Source organism: Mercenaria mercenaria, chromosome 1 (genome assembly GCF_021730395.1).
Source record: "Mercenaria mercenaria strain notata chromosome 1, MADL_Memer_1, whole genome shotgun sequence".
NCBI lineage: Eukaryota > Metazoa > Mollusca > Bivalvia > Venerida > Veneridae > Mercenaria > Mercenaria mercenaria.
In genome coordinates, this window is record NC_069361.1 from 56,285,885 (window position 1) to 56,308,486 (window position 22,602).

The 22,602-nt window shown below is 33.2% G+C and overlaps 1 protein-coding gene across 7 annotated transcripts in view; it reads left to right on the forward strand.

Moving 5' to 3' along the window:
* Positions 1–20,658, forward strand: part of LOC123536677 (uncharacterized) — an 80,285-nt gene extending 59,627 nt beyond the window's left edge. For all 7 annotated transcript variants that reach the window (XM_053548595.1, XM_053548593.1, XM_053548614.1 and 4 more), the window contains 20 exons: positions 53–139; positions 2,458–2,533; positions 3,084–3,196; positions 3,582–3,700; positions 8,699–8,972; positions 9,738–9,908; positions 10,385–10,418; positions 11,405–11,553; positions 12,026–12,127; positions 12,417–12,492; positions 13,390–13,502; positions 13,713–13,834; positions 14,737–14,995; positions 15,350–15,520; positions 16,354–16,387; positions 16,956–17,104; positions 17,586–17,687; positions 18,132–18,207; positions 18,718–18,830; positions 19,098–20,658. In XM_053548595.1, the coding sequence (XP_053404570.1) occupies positions 53–139; positions 2,458–2,533; positions 3,084–3,196; positions 3,582–3,700; positions 8,699–8,972; positions 9,738–9,908; positions 10,385–10,418; positions 11,405–11,553; positions 12,026–12,127; positions 12,417–12,492; positions 13,390–13,502; positions 13,713–13,834; positions 14,737–14,995; positions 15,350–15,520; positions 16,354–16,387; positions 16,956–17,104; positions 17,586–17,687; positions 18,132–18,207; positions 18,718–18,830; positions 19,098–19,223 (2,466 nt within the window). In that variant the 3' untranslated portion in view covers positions 19,224–20,658. The remainder of the gene's footprint in view (positions 1–52; positions 140–2,457; positions 2,534–3,083; positions 3,197–3,581; positions 3,701–8,698; positions 8,973–9,737; positions 9,909–10,384; positions 10,419–11,404; positions 11,554–12,025; positions 12,128–12,416; positions 12,493–13,389; positions 13,503–13,712; positions 13,835–14,736; positions 14,996–15,349; positions 15,521–16,353; positions 16,388–16,955; positions 17,105–17,585; positions 17,688–18,131; positions 18,208–18,717; positions 18,831–19,097) is intronic.
* The last annotated feature ends 1,944 nt before the right edge of the window (positions 20,659–22,602 follow it).

Consider the following 22,602-nt stretch of genomic DNA (forward strand, 5'->3'; position numbering starts at 1 on the left):
ATATCTTGTATTCATTGGACTAATAAATATTTTTTGTTAATTCATCTTCCAGAATGGTGTTCTCAGTGATACATTTGTAGCAGTTGTCACCAAACAAAATCACTTCCAGGTTAAAGCTACTTTTGATGAGTTTAAAAAGGTAAATATCAGTTCCAACAGCCCAGTCATACCTAAATATGAGCCGCACCATGAGAAAACCAACATAGTGCGTTTGCTACCAGCATGGATCTAGACCAGCCTGCACATCCGCGCAGTCTGGTCAGGATCCATGCTGTTTGCTAACAGTTTCTCTAATTCCAATAGGCTTTGAAAGCAAACAGCATGGATCCTGACCAGACTGCGCAAGCTGGTCTGGATCTATGCTGGTCGCAAACGTACAATGTTGATTATCTCATGGCATGGCTCATGTAACGTTCTGTTCATTTTATAATCTAATTTGTGGGTGTTTTGAATGTCATCAGAATGTAGTTTTTATGGTGATTAATTGATAGAGACTTTTTAAAGTGTTGCTTATATGTGTAGTAGTTTTTTATGCCCCCGAAGAGAGGCATATTAGTTTTCAACTGTCCGTCCGTTCGTTCGTCACAACGTTAACTTTTTGCATGAAGGCACTTTACTCGCGAACCACTGCACCCAGGACCTTCAAACTTCACATGCTGATAGTACTTATTGAGTACACGACCCTTACTGACTTTCGGGTCACCAGGTCATAGGTCAAGGTCACCAGGTCAAAGGTCAAGGCGCTGTAGGGGCATTTGTCACCATTAGTGACAGCTCTTGTTAATTAAAAGTTTTATTTAGGATTGAACATTTAAATGAGTAACTAAGTTTTAGAATTGATATTACATTTGAGCAAATGAAACTATTAGTAAGCTTATTCTGAGCTGAACTCTGATTTACCAGTGTAGCTGTTGTTCTTTTGTTAGTAATGATTTGTGGGAAGTTTACGTAATAGTGTCACTCAGAGTAAACATTGACCTTATTTTTTGTAATATTTGATCATATTTCATGTCCTTCATCAGCTGACTGATTTTATATCTTTTAAATTATATGTTTTAAGTAACATGACTAAGTCTGTCACATTAGAGTGTACTAGACTGGAGGTAGCTGTGCCTAATAAGATCAATAGATGAACAAAATATCTGATAACTGATGTACATCTCAGCTACAGATTTTGAATTCATTTCTAAAATGTGAATCTGCAACGAGAAAACAACAGATTTTGTTTTATTTGTTGGGTGATTTGAGCATTTACTCTAAGGTCATTGGTAGATCTTTGCTATTTTTTCAGGTTAGGACTTTATCATGTACTTTCAGTTAGTAGGGCTTAGTTGAGTACTGCCAAGTTGCAGAAATGTTTCATTACACCATAGTCAAACATTCAAAACACAAAATCTCTAACTCTTGGTATAAAAAGATTTAAGACATATGGAAACATACAGTGGTTGAATTGTTTCTGTCATTATGGTTTTTCTCTGCTTTTTTTATGTAAAGTAACTATTGAGTAAGTATAGCAGATGTTTTTTTAATTTGCACAACTTGGATCAGGCTAGTAAAAGTGTTTGCTGTGACATTTTGTATTCTGCATTTCATTCTACAGCATTTTAAAGTATTAACATGAACTACACAAAAATAGTTAGCATACTTTTGACTAGGAGCTAGATTTAAAGCTAAAAGTTGATTGAGATCAGTAGACAGCTGTAGTATTTTATGAATAACTGATTTTCACCTTGTTAATAGGCTTCAACAATAACATGCATCATTTAGGCATTGCAAATTCACACAAATGAATATTTTTTATCTCATCAGTTGCTGAAAACTGCACTGGGTATAAACTACACATATAGTTTGCACCATTAATGATTGTTATCCTACAAAAGTGCTCCTAAACTTGAAGAGAAGCGTTACAAAAAATGAAAGACAAATGAAGTTTTCATGCTACGATAATTTTCACTGGAGACCATATTTGCTTAACAAATGTTATTGTTTTAGGTTCTTTATAGAGAATAATGTAATCTGTTTGTCAGTCTGAATAAAATAAACTTAGAACACATGTTGAGTTTTTGTGCACATGGTTTTTATTGCATACATGCATTTAGTTTAAGAGTCTTATATTGAAATTATATGGTACCTGGTAGTTTTGTACATTATAGAATTGTTAGTATTGTTAATGTACAAGTAGCAGTTTGCAAAAGGGTGATATATACAACATATTGGCTTATTTTTGATGCAGAGAAAATTTTTGATTTAAATATTGAAGGAATCTATTGGCTTCATTTTTATTAAAGCCTGCAAAGTTATTATATTCAAATGGTAATTCTATAATGATCAGTATGTTGATGAAGAAGAAATGGTATTTTAATAAATTGAAAGAGATTGGGCATGGAAGAGTGTCTTTCTCAGCCTTTCACCTTAAAACATAATTTTATAATTTGATTGTACTATAAATTTCAACAGGTTGCTGGAGAAGATATCTATGCTGCTATCACTAAGTCTTCTCTTGGAGATGATGAAGATGTTTATATCAGTATCGGTATATATATTATTTTACATACAGAAAAGTCAGTTATAAAGCCTGCTGTTGTTACCATTTGTTACCAGTAATTCGATAGCTTTGAGAATATTTTACAGTGTGTAATGAATTGTATTGTCATTTGCTAGTGCAAGCAAGGCAAACTTTATGTAATGTGTAATATGCCTGGCTTAAGCAGTCAGTCAGCTAATTCCTCAAATTGTCTTTTAAGTGGCAAGATTATGCCCCTCCCTTGGTTGGTTGCTTAACAAAGGATTTACTGTGTTCTGAACGATAACTAAGAAGTAAACAGGAAGAAAACATAATTCAAAGAGCTGCAATGCAAATGAAGTCTTTTTTTGCATATTTCCTGCTAAAGGAGTTCAAATCCAGTAAAATAAAAATTGCACCAATATACGACTGTTTTAATGTTCATGTTATTCAGTACATGCATTGTCATAATTTCAGTACATACTATGCCATTTTTTCTAAAAACATGCTTTGGCATTTTTACATGAACATGCATTGTGATTTTTACAGTGTCTGCAATTTCTTTCTTCTTCCATTTCAGCAAAGGCAGTAGAAGATCCTGTAGAGTTCTATGCTGAGAAGTTGCATGGATGCTTCACTAGTATGGGAACAAACGACAATCTGCTTATCAGGCTGGTTGTACCAAGATCTGAGGTAAATTCTTTGTTTTATTTTACTTCTTCAAAAAATCGTGTTTGAGATTTACTCAGTGTAATTGATCTGTAGAAAATTTAAGCTCCCGCTTTATAAAAAATAAATACATAGATACTTTCAAACTGAAACCCAGGCTTGTTAACTTCCAGAGTTATTTGTTAACTTCTTATTGGGAACAAGTGTTGATTAAAGGAATCTGGAATCACTTCTAAATGTCATTACATTGTTTGTATACCTATGAAATATTGTTGGATAATTGTATTTAAATGGATTTATTGTGACTGTGCTTTAACACAATTTTTATGCTTAAATTAGGTTTCCACCAAGTCAGCCGAATTTTTCGATTTTATACTATTCTTTCAAAACATTTCTTGATATATTTCAGGTTGACCTTGAAGATATCAAACTCAGATATTACGAGCTATACAGTCGGACTCTGTACGATGCTGTTAATGCCCAGTGCCAGGGAGACTATAAAGCCATGCTTCTTGCTGTGATTAATAAGTAAGGCATGCACAAGATGGATGCACGTGATTACTTATATATTGTGCTGCACTGGTGTACATTTTGAGTCACCCTATCACCCACCTCACGTTGTGATATTTACATAAACTGTCATTTTGAAGTGATTTATTTTAAATATTTATTTTGTAAGCTTGTCACATACGATTTTTGTGACTAAAGGAAAGGGGTCATGCTGGAAGGAGAGATAAGGATAAAAAGTCTGAAGAAGTTTAAGATGTATAAAAACGGCCAACATTAGCCTGAAGTAAAAACAAAAAGTCTGCTAATTAAAATGTATTTTGGATAAAGTTTGATGCAAGAGTAAAGAAGTTGATATTAATATTTGACCTCTCTGTCTCAAGGCCTTCTAGATGCAGAGTTTACAAAACGTAGCAAAACATTCCCTATGACTTCTCATGGACTGATGGCCAAAGAGTTTAGAAATTACTGTGATCTAGGAGAAGAACAGAGTTATAAAACAGCACTGTAATACGAGGAGCTTATGTTTATAATGTACTTTCGTAGAAGTTTTGAGTTAATCAAAACAAATCATAGAACTTTTCATTACAGCATTATACTTAACATCAAAACTTCAGAAGCATTTTATTTTATTGTAAATTTGTTTTTCATTTAGCTTCTTGTTTTCGCTTTAATCTCTATTTTCCTTGTAATATAAATATTACAGTATTCATTGCTCTAGTTTATACGTCTGTAATTTGATCATACATTTCTCTTGAAAATCTGCTTTAGTTTGTTTTAATTCTTTTCTTCTGCATGATATTTTTGTTTATATACAGCTTATTTAATAAAAAAACAATCATCATAGGTATTAAGATGTTATGAGCCACTTCATAGAATATTCTGTTCAATTCATCAGTTAAGATCAAAGAAAATTGTTTGTATGTAAAGCATTTGCCAATTGTGATAAAGTTACTACAATGTTCCACAGACTTTTCATGGAATAGAATGTACAAATAATTTCTACTATATAGTATTGCTAAATTCAACATAGATGAATATTGCCCTTACATCATTGCTCCTGCCGAACCTTGCTTAATTCGAAATCGTAACAAACTTTCAATATATAAAAATGTTAAATACTCGTTAATTTAAGACATTTTTTACCATCGAACTAAATGGGGATTTTGTTCCTGTATGCAAACATTTATATTTGGGTAGGTATTTCTGATTGTTTTAAAAGAGAAGCAAGCATTATGCTGGAAGAATGGATAGGAGTATTGTGTTCTTTTCATTTGAATCTTACATCTAGACATAAATCAGTTCATTTGTGAATCCTTATTACGAACTATAAGTCTTCCGTGACTGCTCGTAGCTGTTACGGGTAAAGGATTTTATCCGGGTTCCATTGCCAAATTATTTCTAAGTTATACATGAAATATGATATTTTTGTAACAGATGTTGTGAAATACATATATAATAGTGCATATCCGATATTTTCTGTTAATCGAAAATGGATGGTTTCAAACTGGAAAGGTATTGTAATTGAGTGCAGAAATGAAAAGAAAAATCAAAATATTGATTGTGTTACAAATGAATTTATTTGGGTTAGACTAGAAGTGTTCTGCTTGTTGCTTAAAGATGTTTTCATTTTGCTTTTTATACTTAGAAGCGAAAATAACAGTCAACTCTAGAAAAATTATTATTACAAATGAGAACTGACACGTTTTTATTTGTTTAAAGAATATTTAATCAATATATGTATAAGAGACTAAAATGCCTGATTAAATATATATTGTCCTAGCAGCTCATGTGTACAGAATCGTATATACAAAATGTGCTGGTATATCGCTATTCAGATAAAGAAAATGACTTATACAATTTTAAAGAAGCATTATATTGAGATTGATAAAAACATTTAATAAAGAAATATATGTTGCCTGCTATTTGGTATCTATAGAAATGAACTAATATTTACATGCTCTTGATTATTGAGTTCAGTGTTAAGACAATCTGACTAAAGTACTTGATCTTCTAAACGAAGATCTGAGAACGACCCATTCACATTCGTCTTCTGTATATTTTGGATTTCCAAGATTGCTATTTTTATTTTCGCAAATCTATTTTTGTTTGAACCAATCAGACAACTTGTTCGAAAGTTTAAGAGTAAGAAAAATTTGCAGTTAATCCAGGGCTCGAACCCGGGACCTCTCGCTTAGAGAGCAAGTGCTCTACCGACTGAGCTAAACGGCTATCTGATATTTTCTACATAAAAATTGTTAATATCAAATACCAAGGCATTTTAAAGCTTGCAGAATGTTGTAAGTTAACTTTTGATTGGCTAGCGGAAGGGTTGTCAGAACGAGGCCATCAATAGGTCGTTGTCAGATCCTATGCGTAGCGTAATAGGAGATGTACTTTAGTCAGATTGGTGTTAAGATAAACGTGTTTTACTAAGTTAGTGTTTTATCGTTATATAACATTTTATAATTGTGATATAGATATGAAGTTTTACATTTTTATTTTTTTGTTGAAGGATAGTTATCAGTAGTATACATTTATTTTAAAAAAATATTTTGATATTTAAAGTATGCCTGTGATAAATATATGTAGAGAGTCCTCAAGGATACGAAATAAAATTTCTTATTACTGAATGTGTTGTTAATTTTGAGTAGATGATCCAGTGTATTTGTAAAATACAACCAGGTCCAAGTTTACGTGTTAGTTACGTGGTTGTCAAACCTTGACGGTATTGCAGTTCCTATGACATTAAAAAATGTTTACTGCATTGGATAAGCTTGTATTAGTAAGATAATTCAGGAATGGTCGCTTATTAGTCTTTACAGTGATAGAGTTTCACACAGTATGAGCAAAGTCTAATATTAGTGCTTTAGATAGCACTCTCTGAATACCGTTTAGCGGGTTAATTCTGCGAGATTTTATTTCTGCTTATTCTGCGGGTCGAGGTTGTCACGCAGAAATAGATTCCACGCATTTAAACAATTCCGCACATTTAAACTATCAGCAGAATTTTTTGACGCAGAAATAAACTTGATATTTCGCTTAATAGACCTTTCTAACGTAAACGTAAATCGGAAACGGAATACTGAATTCGTAAATATTATTTTCAAATAATGGTGTAAGGGAGATACTATAGCATTACTGTTGGGTGAAATTGTCTCCCCTAGACCACAAATTAGCCTAAAATTTTACGAATTCAGTATTCCGTTTCGTAATTACGTTTACGTTAGAAAGGTCTAATATAATGACCCGTTATCTTTATCTCACGAGTTTTTCGTCTGCTGTCAAGTTATTCACACCGTATCGATTGTGGTTGATTGCTTTTGTTATTGTATCAATCTATTGTCAACGAATGAATGATTATCGTTTCGGGCGTGTAATCTTTATAAGTGTATATCACAAAACCCGCTAGGTTTATGAAAAAGTTTGACAAACGTTAAGATAAGATAAGATAAGATAAATTTTATTTTGAGTCGGCAAGACAAGTAACAATACAACATAAGCACTCTAGGTGCTTTTGAACCGACTTTGAACGTTATATAAATTTGGGAAAATAAAAATGAGCATTTTGCGATATTTTAGAAAAAGATTTAAATATAAATCGGCTGCTCCAACTTCATTGTCCTAGATTCCGACCTAGATAATGCCACCAAGACATAACTGACGAGAACGATATACATTTGAGTCGTTAATTATGATGTAGTAAATGCGGTAGCTATTTCCAGTGCGCAGAATTTAATTCCGGTTTATGCAAACCGCAAAAATTATTTCCTGCTTTTCTCAAAGGTTGCAGAAATAAAATAAAACGCAGAAATAAACTGGGCCCATTTTAGGACAAAACCGCAGATTTTTTGCCAGCAGAATTAACCCGCTATACCGTATACGGCAATGCATTTTTTATACGTTTCAAGTTTAATGAAGTTTTTTAAGAAATCACAGAGGCAAAAGTCTGTTCAGTTATTAATGAAATGTCTACAACGAGACACAAAATAGCTTCAGTCAATTGTTATATTAAAACTGCCTTTAATGTTTTAAATTGACTCCAGTTGATGTGGCAATGTTCAATAATGATAGTTTACCAACTGGGAAACAGAAAATTACTGAAAACTGATGTTTTATATACTATATCTTTTGCTTTATTAATTGTACACAAGTTTTTTCTTCAGTTCAATTCTTACTTGTGTAATATTTGATGTGTGACTTTGCACAAAACTGAATACAAAGTTTTGATCTGACCGAATTCTAGTTAATATATCATCAAACAATGAGAATTGGGTTGAAGAAAGATTTTCTACATGCAGCCTTTGCATTGCACATATTTGTCAATTGTACTTATATAGCACCTTGTTGTGAAGTGATGGTGTGTTTATATGATGCACAGCTTTTCCAGTAAGTTTTTGCTTTTGTTTCTTTCGTAGTTTTATTTTAAATGAGACGTGCTCTTTGGCGCAATAAAACCTGTAATGTGTTTTGTTGCCGTAAAACAGAAGCTACAATTAACAAATTCTTTTATTACAATAAAAGATGTGATGGAACTAAGTAAAACATACGCGATAGATAAACGACAAGGTAAAGTATTCATATATTCCTGTAGAATGGCGAATCTGGTTTCTTGTTGTTAAAGGTCTTAAATGTAAGTTTATACCAGTATTGAAATGTCCGCATTGAATCGAAGAAATCGAATGCAACTGCATGCTAGTAAGTGACATAAGCTGCATTTATAAGAGAAAATTGCAGTTTTTTTTGCAATTCAACTAAAAGCTTTTATACTTGAACATTTGTTATTTAAGTTATTTGAGCAATATCAGTGTACTACCTTCTTGGTAGTGATGCTTAAAACATAGTATTGAGATTATTTAGGTACATACATGTGGTTTATACTGTAAAACAAGCAACTTTGATACTTTAAACCGTAAGGAAATTAAAATATAAGCTACTTTTTATTCCATTTACCTTAATTGTTTAAGGCGTATTTCTACACAGAAATGTAAAAAAGCATCATTTTACTTACCTTGATAGTGATGTAAATGGTGGTAAAGGTCAACAGAAGAAACAAAACAAGCCGACGGCGGCAGCTACTACCAGTAGTAGAAAGGATAGCAGCCAGAAGTCCACGTCAGGAGCCACAGTGAAACCTGCCAAGCCGTTCAATCCTATAGAAGATAGCGAACGTTTGAATGAAGCAATGTCGGGTTTTGGAACGGACGAAGCTGTAGTTATTGACATTCTACCATATAGATCAAATGATCAAAGGCAGGAGATAAAGGCTAAATATCAAGATAAATATAATAAGGTTATTTACATAAATTTGTTTCACATATCCCAACGATATACTTTTTCAACGACACTCAAATATGTAATTTTAAGATTCTTTGCAATTTGAACGATAACTTTCCATGAAACTCTTGCAGTTAGTGCCTAGCTTTTAAATAGTTCAATAGATTCTTCTTCAGATAGATTCTTTCAAGTCTAGAATAATAATTGATCTGTTATAATTATTTCAAATCTCATTGACTGTTGAATATATATTATTTACTATATATTCTGGACCTTTATATGGATTCAGCCTAAGCCCAACGCTCTAGAATACTTCATTTTTTTGAAAGGACACCTATGTAATTTCATTTTCGAATACTTTTTGTGTTACTTTACAATGAAACGTTTGAACTGATAATAGAAAATAACGCCTTTTAACATCTTGCTGTATAAACTGTCGAGTGGATCATTACAACTTGTGCCTGCCGTCTGTAAAATCAAGCTTGTTCAAGTGGTTCTACAATAGAATGTTAGAACTTTTAATAAATATAAACCATTAAGAACTGTAGGTAGGTCTTCTTATTTTGTTGCATGATGACACGCGCAACTGTCAAGATTGGTATATTGTTTTTGCTCAAGTTAGAAGGGGGATACCATGAATATATTATTATATGAGCAATTCGAGTCGCTCAGCTTTGTCGTTTAGCTTGATTTGTAGAGAATTTAAAAGTATATTTCGAGCAAATTTATGTAGGTTTTAAAAACTTATTTCCTGAGTGGAAATGTTCTTTGTATTTTTTAGGATCTTCAGAAACAGCTTGAGTCCGAATTGCGAGGAGATTTTGAGGAGATTGTTTTGGCAATGATGATGAAGCCTGTAGATTATGCCTGCCACAGTCTTCATCATGCTGTGAAAGGTTTAGGCACGAAAGAGGGCATTCTCATTGGTGTGCTCTGTACTAAAACGGGCAAGGTATGCAGACTGAAATATTCCTGATTATCAAAAATGTAAAACCTTGCAACATTTGACAACTTTTTATCATAGTCAAGTTGTCTGTGCTGATACTTAATACAATGATTGGTTAACAATAAGAATTGAAATAAATGAAAGTTTGGAAATAGATCTAAACATGCATGCAATTATCCTCTTTATATTTTACCGATGTTAGTTCGAGCATCACTCGGAGCGTTGAAGCTTCATATGAGGAAGCCATCCAGCTGGCTTACGGAAGACCGGTGGTTCTACCCAGGTGCTCGCTCGTGATGAAATAATGCGCAGAGGGGCACCTGGGGTCTTCCTCCACCATCAAAGCTGGAAAGTCGCAATTTGACCTATGGTTGTGTCGGTGCGACGTTAAACCCAACCAAAAAAAAAAAAAATGAAAAAATAAATTCGATATACTAAGTATGCATTTTGTAAATTAAACCACATTGACTTGACATTTTCAGGAATTGGCAGTAATCAAAAACAGATATAAGGAAAGTGAGTTATTTTCTTTCTAAGATTGTTATGTGTTTAAGGTATTGGACCCCTAATAGTAATGTTTAAAAATGGCATTTGCTTGGTATATTCTTAAAATTGACCATGTTTCGCACTGTTGCCTGCATTTCTTCCACAATATGTAATCTAAAGGATGAAGGCAAAGTAGAGAACTTTTACCGCATGTAACTCAGTATTTTTAAAGATGTCTAACTCTACCCCTTCCGATTCAGAGTTAAATTCACTTTGAACAGCAAGAAATCGCTTATAAAATGAAACTTTTCCACTTTTGTACAATGCATCCATAAAATGTATTGAAAGAAGTAAAAACTTACTAGAAAAAAGGAAAATATGGAGAAAAAAAAATTGGTCCCAGTGGGGCTTGAACCTACGCCCCCTGAAAATTGCAGTCAAAGTAGGTTTATGGTAGGAATTGAATACTCTTCAAAAGGAAGTACTCTATTATGGGTCCAATACCTTAAAACTATGTTGGAGTAAAGAATTGGACAGTAGTTTAACATACATCCCTTATGTATTAGTATTTATTTTACTAAATTATTAATTTTCTTCCTGCAAATGATATTTGGTACCTAGGTACCAAAGGATTTGGAAGATAAGAAATAATATTTATCTCCTAAATTGCTCAAAATATGTTCAGTAATGTTTGTAATTACTACAGTATATATACGAATTTTGCACACACGGCGACGAGGCTTCTGTCGCTAAGGTCGCTTTACTCTTACTACTGTGGTTTAAACCAATGCTTGTTTATGGGAGGTCAATACATTTATTGGGGCAAGTCGTAAGTCTCAAATAATGCCATAAAGAGGCACCCCGGGCTTCCTTAACCATTCAAGATGGAAAATCAACTTGATAGCTATATAGCACTGAAGAAACTTGCTACCAAACAAAAGGATACCCATTATTATAAATACAAATGTTTAAATGCACAATAATGTAAGCTTGTAAATTAACCGTATATTTTTTAGTCTATGGAACAGACCTTCAATCGGCTATCACGCAAGATGTGTCTGGTGGCATGGAAGAAATGTTCGTACAAATACTGAAATGTGAACGGGACCAGGGTGAAACTGTTAACACACAAGAGGCAAAAGAAGATGCAAGACGTCTATATAAGGTACGTTGGAAAAGATAAATGGAGAATGTATTGCAGTAAGTACTTTGAAGTTCCTGCTTGAATTGGTGTGATCTCGTTTTTGTAACTATTAAAACCAAAGTTAGTTTGTACGTACAAGTCGTGAAGACAAGAAACTCTGCCGTTCACCATGGACATATTTCATCGAGTTGTTCCTCTTTGACCGCACGTATGACGGCAGCTGTAACTAGAAAATTGTGATATATTTATATATTTTTTGTTTTGTTGGGCCAAAGAAAGACTTGTGGTGACCTTCGAGCATTATATAAGGTTTGGCTTGCCTTATCTGTTTATGTAACTTTTGTGATATTTAATATTCTTATGATAAGACATGCTTTCTTAGTATGTTTTATGTACTGAGCTATCAATACAGTATGACATCAGAATCATTTGAGAAAGGGTTGCATAAAATTATATTTACCAAATTTTTAATAATTGTTCCTTCTTTCTGCAGGAAGGTCAGATTTCCATTGATCCAACAGACGAAGTTTTTAAGTCCATAATAGCAAAAAAAAGTAGGGCCCAAGTAAGGGCCACTTTCCAGGAATATAAAAAGGTAAGTATTTCTGTGTATCTGAAATACGGAATAAAATGAAGCAGTAATTGTACGCAGTTGTATAAATGATTGAATTAATTAGTGTTTTTTTTTAATCTTAGAAATATCCTTAAATAATCGTGGTATTGTCTCATTCTGTTTTGAACAGGTAAAATATGTTTAGCTTCTATCAACATTGAAATAGTCTAAAATTAAAGTCTACACAAATTGTAAATCATATTGCATAGAAATCTATAGTTTTCATGGTATTGTGAAATTGAACTAACAGAAAATATCACTTTGTTTTCAGCTCACGGGTAATGATATATACGTTGGTATACAGAAAGCCCTAATGGGGGATGAGGAAGACGCTTATCTAGGCCTAGGTAAGACTGGCAATGAATTAAGAACTTCAGTCTGAGACAATGGAAGTACTGAACACAATATAATAAGTAGACCATTAATCCGATTAAAACAAAAGGTCCACAGAGGTTGATTTTTACATTTTTTCATCGATCACTACAGTAGACATTTATATATAATTGTACGTTAAAATACTGCAGAAGCTGTAGTTAATAAATGCCTGTCTTTTATACTCTTCAAATAGAATAGAATGTGGGTTTTTATTCTCTGTCAAATTGATGGGAATTTGTCCTAGTTTTTATAAGACGATTAAAGAAAATTCTCGTTTGAAGCCATAAAACACAAATATTTTTAAGCCCATTAATAAGAAGACAAACTAAAGGACAAAACCAAGCTGCATTATTTTTAAATTGATCGATGTGTTTTTATGTTTCACAGATCTCCTTCTCATACTCTTAATGTACAAAGCTTTTATGCTGGAGGAGTGCTTAATGAATTTATCTTTCTTAAAATTTCTTTTGTTAGGAAGGAGCATATTGCGTCAAATAGTCCGCAAACTGTCACAGCTAATGTGTCTTTGAAAGAAACATGCCATACTATGATAAAATGCAATTATCAGGAAATGAATTTAAAAATTCAAAGTCAGTTCCAAAGATGGATCTTTTAGATATTTTGCAGATCACTATATGGATATCTGTTAACATCAATCTTTTAAGTGTATTCATATTTTTAGGAGAATTTCTCTCCTTACGTTACATTCAAATATACGTTTGAATTACACACAATATCCCACTCACCGTTTGCCTAATTATCATTATGTATAGATGATTGTTGTGTAGTTTATGTAAGTCATTTCCCTTTAAACAGATTGATACTGTCTCCTGCGATTGTTTTATTTTACTGATGCATTTACATTGCAGCTCGTGCTGTAGAAGACCCGGTCTGGTTCTATGCTGAGGCCATTCATGGTTGTTTTGATGGGTTTGGAACAAATGATACTAGACTGATCAGAATAATTGTATCCAGATCTGAGGTAAACAATCTGATTTATCATTTACTCCACATGAATGAAGTTTTCCAATTAAAAGTTTCTTTCTGTCTAAGTTCTATGGATACAACTGTTTCGGTTTTATATTGTACAGAGTGAAATAATAAGGGAAAAAATGTGAAATAGTTTGTATTTAAATGTTATAAATAATACATTTTCATTAGTTAAATGTACGAAATCTTGTATGGTTTTCAGATTGACTTGGTGGATATAAAAGCGAAGTACAAAAGCATGTATAAAAAGACAATATCTGAGAGAGTAGAACAGGAATGCAATGGAGACAGCAAGAAAATGCTCCTGGCTATCCTTGGAGACCTGTAAGCCGACATAATCATATCACTGATGTGTTTTGTTTTGTTTATTGGGTGGTGAATAATATTTCAGTTAATATTGAATCTGATGCATTATCTAGCTTGTGTTTGTACTTTAATGTATTACGTACTGAACCGTGAGTCGGTATGTTGTTCAAGTATATATTTGTGTTGTATAGTAAAATCTGTAAGAAGATCTCTTGGAAACATGGAACGCAAGCAGGCAATTAAGTAGTAGACTAGGTTTGATTTTGTTCAAGAGAGGTAATTAAATGTGCAGCTAACCTCACACCGCTTAACACTCTCTTAACCATGTCTATATTATGAAGTTACTTAGAATAGACTCTGATCCTAAAATACGAGAAATATGAAAGAAATAAAAAATCTCAATACTAATATATGGTTTAATAATCAGGTACGTTTAAGGATATATCCATACCTTACTTTATTCTGGTGTGTGATATTCGTTAAAATGAAGAAGGTACAACCCCAGTGAAAATACATATTTGTATATAATAACTGATACTGAATTTTTGCAGTAAATGTTTGTTTGTGAAATGGGACGGAAGGTAGCACAGAGGAGACGCTGCGCGTCACTGTTACTCCAGCTTTTTTTATCGAAATACACCGAACGCAGTTAATCCGACCACGAACTGAGACTGGTGCGAAACACTGAAGAATTTCAAACATACCTGTTTAACGGGCTAATTTCGATCTCAAATGGGAAGAAATTGAGTACATTACATTTCATTGATCCCAAACATGACAACAAGCTGAACATGGGTTACCTCTTAGTAATAATAATACTGGTTTAATTTGCTTTTAGAGAATTTCATTGTTTGAAAATAGTAGATTCAGCTTATAGCATATGCTTACCCAGAAGAATTACAAATAAATTATATTTTAAGCTCTGGCAATGATGGTAAGAGTCAACAAAAGAAAGCAACTAAGCCAGCTGCGAGTAAAAATGAAAATGTGCAGAAAGCCACGTCTGGACCAACTGTGAAACCTGCCAATCCTTTCAGTCCTGTAAAGGACAGTGAACGCCTAAATGGAGCCATGTCAGGTTTTGGAACAGATGAAGCCGTAGTTGTTGACATCCTGCCGTATAGATCAAATGATCAAAGACAGGAGGTCAAGGCTAAATATCAAGATAAATATAATAAGGTGATTGTGATTTACCTCATCTTCATCTTTATTGACATGTAATCAGTGATTCCACAAAGTCAGAACATCGATATTCGTATATTTGATACATTATTAGATATTTAAATTTGCACTGGTAAATTACCGTCGAAACTTCTCGTAAACATAGTTTTTAACGTAAAATATTCATAAATTAAGTAGTTGACCAGAAAACAGTCAAATTAAAAACACCTCTAAAAAAAAGACAAATAAAATTAAATTTTGTTCCTCATTTTAAGTACTAAGAATCATCAAGAAACCAAATTAAACGGGAGGGCTTTCAAATTTTGAAGCCAATCACACTTTGGTATTTCTATTTTTTGTTCTTTTGACCAGAATCTTCAAGAACAACTGGAGTCAGAATTGCGTGGAGATTTTGAGGAGATCGTTCTTGCAATGATGATGAAGCCTGTAGATTATGCCTGCCATAGTTTACACGAGGCAGTGAAGGGTCTTGGTACAAAAGAGGGTATCCTGATAGGTGTACTTTGTACAAAAACTGGCAAGGTATATCAACTGAAACTTTCCTCATCCTAGAACATGGGAAACCTTCGATTTAATATGGAAAATGTATTAATTTCAAGAAATATTGCCAGTACTTTTAAGTTAAAGATCATACTTTGAAATATTGTATGATAAATAGAGAATGTTTAAGCCAAAGGGGAGCGGTGGTCTAGGAGTGAAGGTGTCGGCTTCTCAACTCGGAGGTCTAGAGTTGGAGCCCCACTGAGGTCACATCCACTTTTTTCACATGGCACAAGCCTGGTTTTATAGGAAGCAGACTCGGGAGTGGTTCAGACCTAAAATAATTTAGTATAAACTAAACAGTAAATGTTTATTATTATAGTGGAAAACGGAAAAATATTACGTAACATTATCCCCTTACATATATTAATATTTTCACACACTTATATATGCATATTCTACATAAAATATTTAAGCAAGAAGGTTTGGCAAATATTTCTCGGTGACAGATGATTTAGAGTCAAAGAAATAAATTGTTTGTAAGCTAATTTTAAGTTGCCACCGGTAGCTAATAAGGACCACTCCTTCAAAAGATCTTTAGTAATGTTAGTGGGAGGATAATGCAAGATACAGAAAACGCTCCAATTCCAGAAGCTTTCCTGGTTCTATAGAGCACCCGTATACGGGACTCTTTTCACAATGTTAGAATTTTTAGTTGGAGGAGTAGCGGCTGGAACTCAAGACCCCTGGATTCGTAGTCAGACCATAGTGAATGACAAAGGACAATATTTTACATTATGTAGTGAAATTAAATCACTTAATGATAAATATATGAAACGTCAACTCTACGTTGTATGGTACGTTTACTGTTTCAGGAACTCGCAATGATAAAAAATCGGTATAAGGAAAGTAAGTTTTTATTTTATTTGTCTTAAGTCATCCATGAACCACTAACACCTGTAGGTCGGCGGTTCTACCCAAGTGTCCACCTATGTCTGAAAGAATTCCGGGATGGGCACATGCGGTCTTCGATTAGCATCAAAAGTTGAAAAAAGTCGCCATATGACCTGAATTGTGTCAGTATGACAGTAGACCCAACAAAATATAACTATTACATCATTTAGAATGAAAATAATTATTTCTTTGTTCAGATAAACATAATTTTCCTTTCTTACTAGTGGTCAATAAAAAGTTGAAACTAGTTTTAGGAAGTATTTTATATATATAGTCGAAAAATAGAAATGTAGCTTTATTTTGCAGCTAACCCTAAACACATTGATATAGGTAGTAGTGGTTTATGATTCTTAACTTGTACAGTTGTTACTATCTATTTTGAGCAGTTTGGTTTTGTGGTAAATATCTCTTCAAACAGTATATGTCTTTTTTCTAAAAAACAGTTTACAAACAAGATATGTTTTAAAATTAATAGACGTCCGTGTTTAAGCAAGTCTCTGTATCACTAATTATACGTCTATAGTTTATGGAAAAGACCTTCAATTGGCTATCACCCAAGATGTGTCTGGTGGTATGGAAGACATGTTTGTAGAAATACTAAAATGTGAACGGGATCAGGGAGAGAGTGTGAATATACAAGAGGCTAAGGAAGATGCAAAACGTCTGTATAAGGTTAGATTTTACCCACAGCAAGTTGTAATGTTGTCGAAATGTTCTCTCAGCTGTCTTGTTAAGATATATCTCAAGAGTTGTGTCATGTTGGCGTTTTTTTTTATTAAAATACCGTTAATATGCACTTACAGGCGAGACGTTTGTAAAGAAATGCTGTTTTTTTTTTTTATTTCGTTGAGACTTAAAATAGATGTTATCTTTTACTGTTTGTTACAGAAACTTGACAACCATATTGAATAAGATTTTGAGATTCAGAAAATCTACACGGGAAAATTACTAGAGAGAAGAGATATTAATTCATTCATACTGCAATTGTATGTCGTAATTTACTTCAAAAGACTAAAGTTAAACCTGAATTTAGAAGTAAATTTACCCTACGGGGTCAAGCGAAGCTGTACCTTTAACAAGAGATCTAGTGACTAGGTTTTAATTCTTGATTCGGACATTTCTAATGACTATTACCACTGATTTCATTACACAGGAAGGCCAGATTTCGATTGACCCAACAGACGAAGTCTTTAAGTCTGCAATAGCAAGAAAAAGTAGGGTTCAAGTAAGGGCCATTTTCCAAGAGTACAAAAAGGTAAATATCTTACTGATTTGAAATAGGTTATAGGTTCGGTTATATGACACAAAACACGGCACAGTTACAAGAATACACAGGTGGTGATTACTTACTGTAGTGTCAGAATATTTTATGGGGAACAAGATTTGATCAGGTTGTAAATTTTGTGTATAGAAATGATTCGAATACAGGGTTGATCATAATAATTCCTGTCAAGTTGATATTTACAAAATGAATTGATATAACACGATTTTATATACATTGTAAGTACTTGTGACTATCAGAACTTTGAAATGGAAGTGAGCAGTAGCTTTAAATACGCATAAAGATTTAAACTATTGGTATGTGTTATTTCTATACAGTAAAATATATAACAAGCTGTTGGCTAAATGCAACTTTTGAAAACTTCAAATATAACAGAATATTCAAATTGAAACGTCAAAGTATTTATGTATATTTTAGCTGACAGGCAATGATATATACGCTGGTATACAGAAAGCCCTAATGGGGGATGAGGAAGACGCTTACCTAGGCCTAGGTAAGATCATGATCAATTTTGTATCATTACCTTTGTTGCCAAAATTCCAGTCATTACATTTGACAATGGAAAATTATCATTTACATGTAATATTTAGAACATTAGTACATTGGCTACTTTCATAAGTGTTACTCTCTGTTTGTTAAAAAAGAAAACATGTATGAGGTTTTTGGATGCCTGAATGTGCAGAAAATGATGTACATGCGGACCCTACTCCTTCCCTTTATTAGAAGATAATATAATGAAAACTAACGAAAATACATCTCGCCCTGTATTAACATACTAAATTCCAACTTTCGTTTATTTTTCTGACTATGTATTTTGGTGCCAGCTTTAAACAGTTTCGCATTTGAATCAAAGTTATAAACCAGAGATTGTTAGAGACTGTCGTCTTATTTTCAACCAAAAGTTTGAATTAGTTCCTTCAGAAAAAAAGTTATGAAAATAGTACATTTTTAGGTGTCTGGAAATGTATAAAGGGTACTGATCTATTAATGTTTTACATTTCAGCTCGTGCTGTAGAAGACCCGGTTTGGTTCTATGCTGAAGTCATTCACGGTTGTTTTGATGGCATTGGAACCAATGATACCCGACTAATCAGAGTCATTGTATCCAGATCTGAGGTGTGCTTGTTTTCCATATTTTCTTAAAAAAATTACAAGTGTACAGATAATGTCTAGAAACATCATCACTGCTTCATTAAGACATGAACCTCTTTTTTATCTATAGACAACTTGGCTTCATCGGTTCTGTTTACGTTTAGAAAGAACTTTTAAACAGTGTTAAAGTCAAGTGAAATTCGATGAAATTGCACTTGTTTAATGTTGTAAATGAAATTGAAATGTTTTGCCTTTGGTTAAATTGTGAATAAATCTCATTTGCTGTTCCAGATTGACTTAGCGGATATAAAGACAAAGTATAAAAGCCTGTATAAAAAGACAATATCTGAGAGAATAGAACAGGAATGTAAGGGAGACTACAAGAAAATGCTTTTGGCTATCCTCGGAGACCTGTAAGCTGCAGATGCATTGATAATTATCTCACTGGCACTGACAGGAAATGCATCAGATCAAAGACTCTACAAGCATTTCAACAATCATTTGCATGCAATTTTGGTTTCAGTACACACTATTTAATTTTGGAAAATATATATGTATACACCGTTATATTCTGTTTCTGAAAAGTTTACACTAGATCGTTAAACTGTATACCTATAATTGTGTTTTAAGTCACTGCATGCTATGCAATTGTCTAACGCCTTTCTGGTTTTGTTTTGATAAACACTTGTTTGGTGTATTGAAGAATGTATAACTTTAACCAACATATCTTAGAATTAAAAAGTATGAACGACGGGATGGGGATTAGTAATTCATCTGTCTTATATAATCAAACAAATGATCATAAGCGGTAAGACTGAACTGTTTATCTTACTAACATTGAATAGCTTTCAATGTAGCAATTCTTACTCAATGTAATTATTGTGGAAGATTTAAATGGCTGTATACGATGAAACATTAAGTTAAAGGTGTGACAAATAGATGTTACATAACTGACAACCGTAATTTGAAAAATAAATGCATGTCTTTATTTAGAATGTGACAGTGTTTTAAGCGACAATCCGGTGACATTTTTTCTGTAGAAATATAATGTAATTTCAGCATGATATGTAGATAGTACCAAATTGATTCATGACAGATATTCGAAGATGATGAAATTACAATTAAGAGTGTTTCTGTATAAATATGTTTAAGCTCAATAGATAATTGTTAATCTGCCAGTATACTTCTCGAGTGCAAATTTTGGTTCAATATTTTATGTAGTTTATTGTTCGAGTTTGTTTATATTACAGCTAAAATTTTACGATGCTGCTTTTTATTGTATAAATAATTTATCTCAGTATTTTTACCTTTTACTTATAGGATGTTAAAAGTATTTTTGTATAAATCTAATATATTATGTGACTTTCTGATTGGACTGCTTCTGTTGATTTTGAAATTTCTTCATTACGTCAAGATGTTGTGATAAATGATTCCTTTAGCCTGATGTGTTAAATAAGCCAAGCCATGAGAAAACCAACATAGTGCGTTTGCGACCAGCATGCGCCTTTAATTGCAGTAGGGTTTGAAAGCAAACAGAATAGGTCCTGACCAGATTGCGCGGATGCGCAGGCTGGTCTGGATCCCTGCTGTTCGCAAACGCACTATGTTGGTTTTCTCATGGTGCGGAACAGGTTTTCCTGAGACTGAGACATGTGGCAGTGATAATGGAAAAGTGCTAGGTAGTTTAAGGAATGTTGCATGTGTTTCTTTATTTTGGTTTATTTCTTTTGCATGTCATACAAATCTTTGATCTGTGAAATGTTATGATTGAAGTTGAATTTATTTTAAAACTTTATTCTTATGTGATAAAGATATTATGCTTAAGATCTAATAAAGTTATTGTTACACCAGACATGTTTTTGACTTTCACTGTTTAGTTGAAAGGTTTAAGAGCTTTAAAACTCACGTGACCACATAATACATAAGGCACATCAGAATTAAAACTTTGTCACTATTTCACTTTGTCTATATTATATTTTCACTAAATATTCATCATGAAGTTTTAAAAGCATAGAAATTAGTGCCCTGTACGATACGTGAAGTGAAACATTTATTCTATTAATGGCTTGTCTGTATCCTACAAAAATACTGACAAAACCACCATTTTCTTGACCAGCCAGATTCTCTAAAGAGAAAACATTTACATCGGACGACTTTTCAAAGTTGTTTTTATAACCTGAAACTAAAAAGCAGAATGAAATTCATTTATATCGGCTTCGCAAGCAAGTCCTTCGATAAATTTTGATACATTCCGATATGTGTCTTTACTAAACCAAACACTTACGTCTTGTATTTCTACACTAAGTTATTGACCTTTTAATTGTTCCAAAGTCACACATTATGGACAGTAAGAATCTCGTAAAATCTTCATAGTTTGTAACGATATTATATAAGCATTTACACAAACGCTAAATATTAACGATATTCATAAAAAAGTATACCTTTTTCAAATTCAAAAAATAAAATTCCTAAATTGCCAGTCAATATCTAGCTACTATATTAAAGCAACAAGAACAAAGACGAAAAGGGCGACGGAACAGGAGTTACAATAACCAAGAATGAAGAGAAAACAAAACACCAACTGTCGGTTGTATTACCGGACCCAGACAGGTCCGAGACAGAAAGTGTCATAGAAAGTAATGAAACTGACACAGAAATAGCAAATTTAGTAAATGAATCTGATTACACCGAAGGAAAAACTGATACTAGTGTGAATGAAACAAACAAGTACAGTACTTCAGAAATTACTGAAACAGAAGAGGAATTAGAAAACATTAAAAGCAGTTCAGCTGAAACCGCAGTTACAGAAGATGCAAAACATAGTACGGAAGAAAATAATACTGATGATGTAGAAAATATTGTTAATAAAAAGAAAAAGAGAACAGTTATTGGAAAGAACAATACTTCACACAAACACAAAGGTCAAGAAAAACCAAATAAAGAAAATAGAAAGATGTCCCAGAAGAAAAAGAACACCAGTAAAGGGTCTTTCAAAAAGGAAGATGCTCATACAGAAAGGAAAGAAAAAAGACCGTCGCCCGTAAAGAAATCAAAAGATGAGAATAAACGCAAAGCGGCTAAAGATGGTGAAAAAGCTGGACCTGTAACTGCAGAAATATGTACTCAGTACGATCCCAGTGACTGCATTGATGATGTAAGTATAGTAGATTCTTTCACTGGCTGTAGGTGCAGATGGGAATATCCGACTCGACGGTAACTGTTTAGAAGGTAAAGAGGCTCTGTCGGGTTAACGAGAAAACAGATACTTGAGGTCCGGCTATTCTCATCAGCACCTACAGCCAGCGATAAAATATTTTTCTTGCATGCCGCATTCGACACAGTGTAAAATAAAATCAGGCAAATGACTCTATAGCCTATTTTTGTACCGTAGCGTATTCAAACAAAGCGCGAAAATCAACGTCCGTAAACAGGACAGACGTCGTCGACGTTTCAAAGACAAGAAACGATGTTTAGTTCCGGTTTTGTTTTATCTCTTGCAGCGTATATATTTTTCCTAAACTAACATTTAAAAAAAAAAGAAAAAAGAGAAATGTACTATAAGGAAAAAAATGAAACTGTCAAGGTATTTGAATTTTCTCTTGTTTTTTGAATAGGATATAAATTACTGCATAAATCTTCTACATAGATGTATAGTTTTTTATACGTCATTTAAAGCACTAGAGTCATCTTACACCCTGGGGTGTAGGACCGGAAACCCTTTTATGGTATGCAAGAATTTATGATTCCTAACTGCGCAGAAGACCTAGAATAAAGTGGCTTTCTTTATAATGGGTAG